General features: G+C 31.5%; 1 protein-coding gene across 1 annotated transcript in view; it reads right to left on the minus strand.

The window, feature by feature from the left end:
- LOC106688677 (probable Rho GTPase-activating protein CG5521) overlaps window positions 1–6,687 on the minus strand; it is a gene marked incomplete at its 5' end in the record, with an annotated part of 237,137 nt that overhangs the window by 87,713 nt on the left and 142,737 nt on the right. Inside the window, 1 exon segment of the mRNA XM_067052337.1 lies at window positions 854–1,060. Coding sequence (XP_066908438.1) covers window positions 854–1,060 — 207 coding nt within the window.

A 6,687-nucleotide genomic window follows, 5' to 3' on the forward strand; every position in this document is an offset into this window, starting at 1 on the left:
AACCATCTTCTCCTCATTTATCATCCACGGTCAACTATCTCTCATAATTATTATATTTTAATATATTTTTCTTGTATTTCACTAATATAAAACCATTTGTTAAGTGTCATCTCCCCACCAATCTATGTCTCTACCACATCTGCCTCACTCATTAACTATCTTTTAAACATGACAGGTGGGTGGTTCTGATTTTTTCTTTATTATTATTTATTCTTTCACAACCTTTATTTATTCTCATCTAACTTCCTTAATTTTCTGTTTCTAAGTGTGTTCAATATTTGTTTTTATTACTCTTATATCTTATTTTCTATTTTTACGTGTTATTACTTTTCCTATTCATTTTAAATCTAATAGCTAATGTTATTTCTTTTTTATATATACTAATAGTACATCTTATTTTTGTTCATCTTTATATAATTTTTTCACTTATATTTACATAATTTTTAACGCCACCTTAATTTACTTCTTTGTATCTTATTATCCACCAAATTTTAGTTATTTTGTATCTTTTTTAGCCCCGATGAAGCCTTGCAAAGTGGGAGGAAACATCATCAAATAAATAGTTGTTATAAATTTTTGTTCCTTTTGTTCACACAACCGACCATCTCCATCATATTTTAACAAAATTTTAGTTTTTTCAACAATAAGAATGAAACCCACAAAAAAGTGCTAATCAGTTGATAATAGGTCTGGTGAATCCACATGAAATTCATTGACTGTCTCTTACACTTCCAAAATTAAGTTCTTCTGGGCCTACCATATTCACCAGATGACCAATTACAAACTTTTACAGACCTACAATCAACAAAACAACTAAGAATTAAAGTATGAATAAAAAGATGTTTCTACAAACCAGTTTAGCAGCCAGCTGAATAGAATGGGTAGTTGATATAAGATGGACAGGAGAAGAAGTAAAAACAGGCCGCCTTGGTTGAGGTAAATCTTGCTGTTTAAGATCATCATAAGTAATATTTGAATTAAATTCTTGAACTAAGTCGGGGTGAAAAGAACCAACTTGAACTCCTTTTCCTTTTCCTCCTTCACTTAAATCATCTAAAACCTAAATAATCAAAATCACGTCACATATTAGCTTTGTATTGACATATCAAAAACCAATCATGTAAAGTGAAAACACAAATATCCAAACCAGCAGTATCTGAGAAATTAAGAATTCCAAACAATTAGTAGATTATCTGTTTTTACAATCATCCAAGTTTTATTTTATTTCTAAACTGAAAATTTGTATAGGTGAATAACCAACTACAACCACTTTATTTTTTTTTTATTTTTTTATAATTCCATTGCATATTAAGGTGGCTTCAAACCAACATTTCAGTTTTCAACAGAACAGATTTCTGGACTTTGTTTATAATGGCTCTTGACTGGCCTACCTTTTCAGAAGCTTCCACAGACAATATTATTGTATAAGGATCATATTCTTAGTTGTAGTAAATATAAAATTAAACTGCTTCAATTATATGTTCACCATCTGCACCATTTATATGGTCACCATTTTGAACTGATAACAGTCAGAAACAAGTGAAGATCTACCTTGCCCTGAGTCAGTCATTTATATAAAGGTACTCTATAAGTGAACTATTTTCTCTCATCTATACATTTTATTAATCAGCATTCAAGAATGATTAAGTAGAGTATGGGGGAAAAAATGGAGCAGACCAATTATTTAACATTAAGTAATTCTGAAGCAAGATTTAAATCAAGACAATAGACATTTAGTACAAGAGCCCAAGATGAGAAAAAAAGGCAGTTATTTCACCTCAATTTTGTATTACTTTAATGAAAATTATGTATAATTACTAGTCGAAATTGATGGGTTTACCATGTACAAGTAGGGGGAAGAAAAAATGGTGTTTCAAAACATTAAAAAAAATCAATTTTTCATTTGGAGCTCTATATTTTTAAAACTACAAAAAACACTAGGAAATTTAATAGAACATCATTTAAAGAAGAGTAAACTTACTAAAACATGAGCCTTAATAGAGCTATTTACGTTGTAACTTTTTAAAAAGCAGCATTTCATAAAAATGTACTAAAAAATCAGTAGTTAGTGAATTTATTTTGAAAAATCTCTACCTCAAAAATCATTCAACATACAAATATCTATTAACACTCAAATCAAAGCTAGTTTAATGTACTATAAAGTAGTTTATAATGTTTATCTTCATAAAAGTAGTAGTTTTCATGATATTCGACAAAATGAATTCACAAAATGTTGATTTCTAGTTGTTCGGATAATATTCTTGATTCATGAAAAAATATATCTTCGGAACCATAAGACAAACAGATATCAGCCAGAACACAAAGTGAGCTAGTTTAATGTGCTATAATAAAGTAATTTATAATAGTTATATTGGCAGTAGTAATAATTTTCATGATATTTACTAAAATAAATTGTTTGGATGAAATTTCTTGTACAAAATTCATATTCATATACGAATATCATAAAAACTACTACCCCTACAAAGATATGTGTCATAAAATACTTTATAGTAAGTTAAATTTCCTTTATTTTGAGTGCTGGAAGACAAAATAGACTTTACCTCTAATAATTCCTGCGATATTGTTTTTGGTAAATCCAAAAAATCTGTCCGAACAACTATAAATCAACATTTTGTGAAATATCATAAAAACTACTACTCCTATAAAGATAACCGTTATAAATACTTTATAGTAAATTTAACTAGCTTAAATTTTAATGCTGGCAGATATTTGTTCACCTTATGGTTATTGAGATATATTTTTTCATAGATCAAAATTTTTGTCCGAACAGCTAGAAATAAACTTTTTCTGAATTCTATAGTATATATATATAAATAATTGACCATATTATTAAGAATTATGAAGAAGATGGATAAGGGTGCAATCAAAAGAAAAAAAAACAAAACAACTATTTATTTGCAGATGTTTTGCCCAACTTTGAAGAGCTTCATTAGGGCTGTTCAAGTGGAGAGCTTTTGAAACTTTTCTTTTAACCGCACTCCTGACCATCTTTTTCATAATCTTTCTGAATTTTTTTTGTCGAATATAATGAAAACTACTATTCCTACGAACATGAATGTTATTAACTACTTTATAGTACATTAAATTAGCTTTAATTTGAATGTTAAAAGACATTAGTACGTCGAATGGTTTTTAAGATATAGATTTCTCAAAATAAATTCACTAATATTGATTGGTCAGTGCATTTTTTATGAAATGTTGTTTTTTAAAAAGCTATAGCTCGGGAACTATTGATCGTAAATAGCTCTATTAGGGCTCATATTTTGGAAAATTTACTCTTATTTAAATCATGTTCTGTTCTGTTAGGTTTTCTAATGTTAATGATAGGGAACTTCGAAAGAAAAATTAAGTTTTATAGATGTTTTGAAACAGCCGCCATTTTTTATTCCCCCTACATTTTATACTTGGTAGACTCATCAATTTTGACTAGTAATTCTACATAATTTTCATTAAAGTAATCAAAAATGATGATGAAATGACTGCCTTTTTTTCATCCCGGCTCTTGTACTAATTTAATTGATTTAAAACAAAGTTGTTCATTTTAATTGAAACTTCCTTAATTTTAATATTATATTATATTATTCATTTTATTGTTCTCTTAAATATAATTTTGATAATTCATGTAATCACTTTTAATTACATCATCTAATACAATTCACTCCACAACTTCCATCCATTTATTTTAACATAACCAGCCATAATATACTTCCATGATCTATGGACAATATTTATTTTCACAATAGATTACCCAGATCATCCATCAAAACCGTTATAAGAATATTGCTGGAGATCTCAATATTACATGTACTCTATCCACTTTGAATAGAGCTTAATGTTGAGTTGATATTGATTTTTTTTCACAAACTGAATGAACTGTATCATCATTAACGTTTTTGAATTATATTAGAAGTTTTTTTTAACTTATAATTGAAACAAATATTTCAATTAGGAACTATTTAACTGCTGAATTATTATATTTAATAGAGTCTGGTTCTGGCCGTCAAACTATGCTATTGTGTTCATAAACAATCTTTCTTTGCCTTCTCCTTCAATTTATATTCATCATTCAGTTCAATTACAGTGAATAGATTATATTAGTGGATAAAGCTGTTTTCTGATTAAATAAAATTGTTATTTTAATAGGAAAACAGCTGGAAATTTACGATACAGATAAAGAGGCCAGGGATGAAAGACTGTTGACTGCCCCCACTAAAGCATCATTGTCCCACCACCAACCCCCACCACAGGCTTCTCATATTTTCATTCATATATTTGTTCCCACACATACTAATACGAAAACTAAAATGGCGGTATGACCGTTTTGGTAACAGGTGGTTGTCAGAGAGGACAAGTTAGCACTAGCCTGCAACTTGTGTAAAAGTTTACACCATAATAAATGCTGTAATATTCCGGACAACGAAATCTCTCAATATAGAAAACAAATCTGGAATTGTCCCTCATGTCAGAGTTCAGCCAAGTCAGGAGCTAGGCAATATAGTACCATGCCCAGCAGAAGCATGGAGGAAAATATAATGGCCATACTTACAAAATCGGAAAAATCACAGATGATTTAAAAGATATTGAAACCGTAATGAATACTCAGGGAGATATAATATTTGAAAACACCGAGAGACTTAAGACTATGGAGGAAAGAGCCAAAAGGCAAGATGAAACAATTGAAAAACTAATTATTGAAAACAATAATTAAAAAAAAAACAAATTAAAACCAAGGAAACCAAAATAAATCAGGCATCCCAGTGAAAACAGGAGAAACACCAGAGGGTATAATATGTTTGGTTGGAGCAGCACTGGGAGTAAAGCTCAGCCCGGAAGACCTAGATGTGGTGGAAAGAAGAAGGCCCAGAGGAGAGGACCCTGGCCCACCTGCGATTGTGGTGCGATTCGTTTGCCAGACTGTCAACGACAAGGTGATTCCGCTCCAAAAGGTGAAAAGAGATTTCGCCACCAGGCATCTCGGCTGGGACAGTGACCAACGGATCTATATAGGCGCAGAGATGACCCCCGCCAATAGACACCTGTACAGGCTGGCAAGACAGGTGAAGGCAGCAAGCAGATTGAGGTACGTCTGGTTCGCTCGAGAGAGAGTCAGATGCCACCGAGAAGATGGCCAACCAGTCTTCATCATTAATACAGCTGAAGATCTGGAAGCCTTTCACTGATGCCACCCCCCTGGTTACATCAGATTTAAAATTCTATTAATTTGTAATTTATTATTTTTATTACTTAGTCTATTTTTACATTTTCATTATAACTTCTCATGATCTTTTTTATTTGCCAACTTAAGAAAAACATTCTTTTTTAAAGAAGCTATCAATTTATTAGTGCATATGATTTTTTTTTCCTTTAGTAAATTTATTTTAGATTTTCTGATATATTTTCCAAACACATTTTTACATCTATATCTATTATTTACATCTTATTTTTTATTTACACTTCTAAGAAGCATTATTTCTATTTTTCTTTTCAAACCAGGTAAATTATCGTTGTGTTCAAGTACTTATTTTATTTCTAGTAAATTTTATTTATTATTTTTATATTTTTCTCAATTTAATGTAACATTGTATTCAAGGTAGGGACCAATATTTTCTATGGTTAAAGAATCAAGGTTTCACCAACTAATTTTCTTTGGTGTAAGCAAGAGAGTGGGAACATTGTAGGAAATTTTTATGAGGGGTCATGGGAGGAAAAAAAAGACAGAAATTTGGGAGGAGGATAAAAGGTTCTGTGGGGAATCAATAATAAATACATCAAGCCAGGTATCAGTGGACTGGGTATGTTGTGTGGATTGGTAGGGAACAATGTAAAGGTCTAGGGAGAAAATCTGGTCCATAAGGAATGATTGATCGGGAGAGTCTGTGAGAAGGTTGGTGTTGAGTTCGCCTGTGATTATTATGTTTTGGAAGAGAGGAATATATGAAAGGAAGGAGGATTCAAATGTATCATCAAAATGGACTCGAGGTGGGCGGTAAATGACAATATAAAGGAGGGAAAAGGAGCACAACATACCCATCCAAAAACAACCTACCAATCCACACACATACCCAGTCCACTGATACCTGGCTTGATGTATTTATTATTGATTCCCCACAGAACCTTTAATCCTCCTCCCAAATTTCTGTGTCTTTTTTTTCCTCCCATGACCTCATCAAAATTTCCTACAATGTTCCCACTCCCTTGCTTATACCAAAGAAAATTAGTTGGTGAAACCTTGATTCTTTAACCATAGAAAATATTGGTGAACTTTCCCTCTGCTCAGAAACTATCTATCCATTTTTATTCATTGACGATATGGTCGAACACCTATCCTCGAATCTCCTTAAATTCCAAAACCAACACGCTCCTCTGATATGTATGAGAGGCACCAGCTGGAGTTTTTTAACTTAAAATAATTTCTTTTGTCGGCATGCCAAAGATACCTAAGCAAAAATCCGAAAGATGCCAAAGGACCTAGGCAAAAATCCGTCGGCAACAGATCTAAAGAAATGTACAAAGATATATAGATAACAGAGGGTATGCACCCTCTGGGAACGGTTGACCGTGTAGACTGAGTTAAACAAACAAACAGCCCTTATCTTGCACATGGCCAGTTTAGACATTAGAAAGTATAGAGAAATAGCCGCCGTAATTGATAACAAATAAACACCC

This window comes from Halyomorpha halys, unplaced genomic scaffold, assembly GCF_000696795.3.
Source record: "Halyomorpha halys isolate HHAL.00 unplaced genomic scaffold, Hhal_1.1 Scaffold1175.1, whole genome shotgun sequence".
In the NCBI taxonomy this organism is placed as follows: domain Eukaryota; kingdom Metazoa; phylum Arthropoda; class Insecta; order Hemiptera; family Pentatomidae; genus Halyomorpha; species Halyomorpha halys.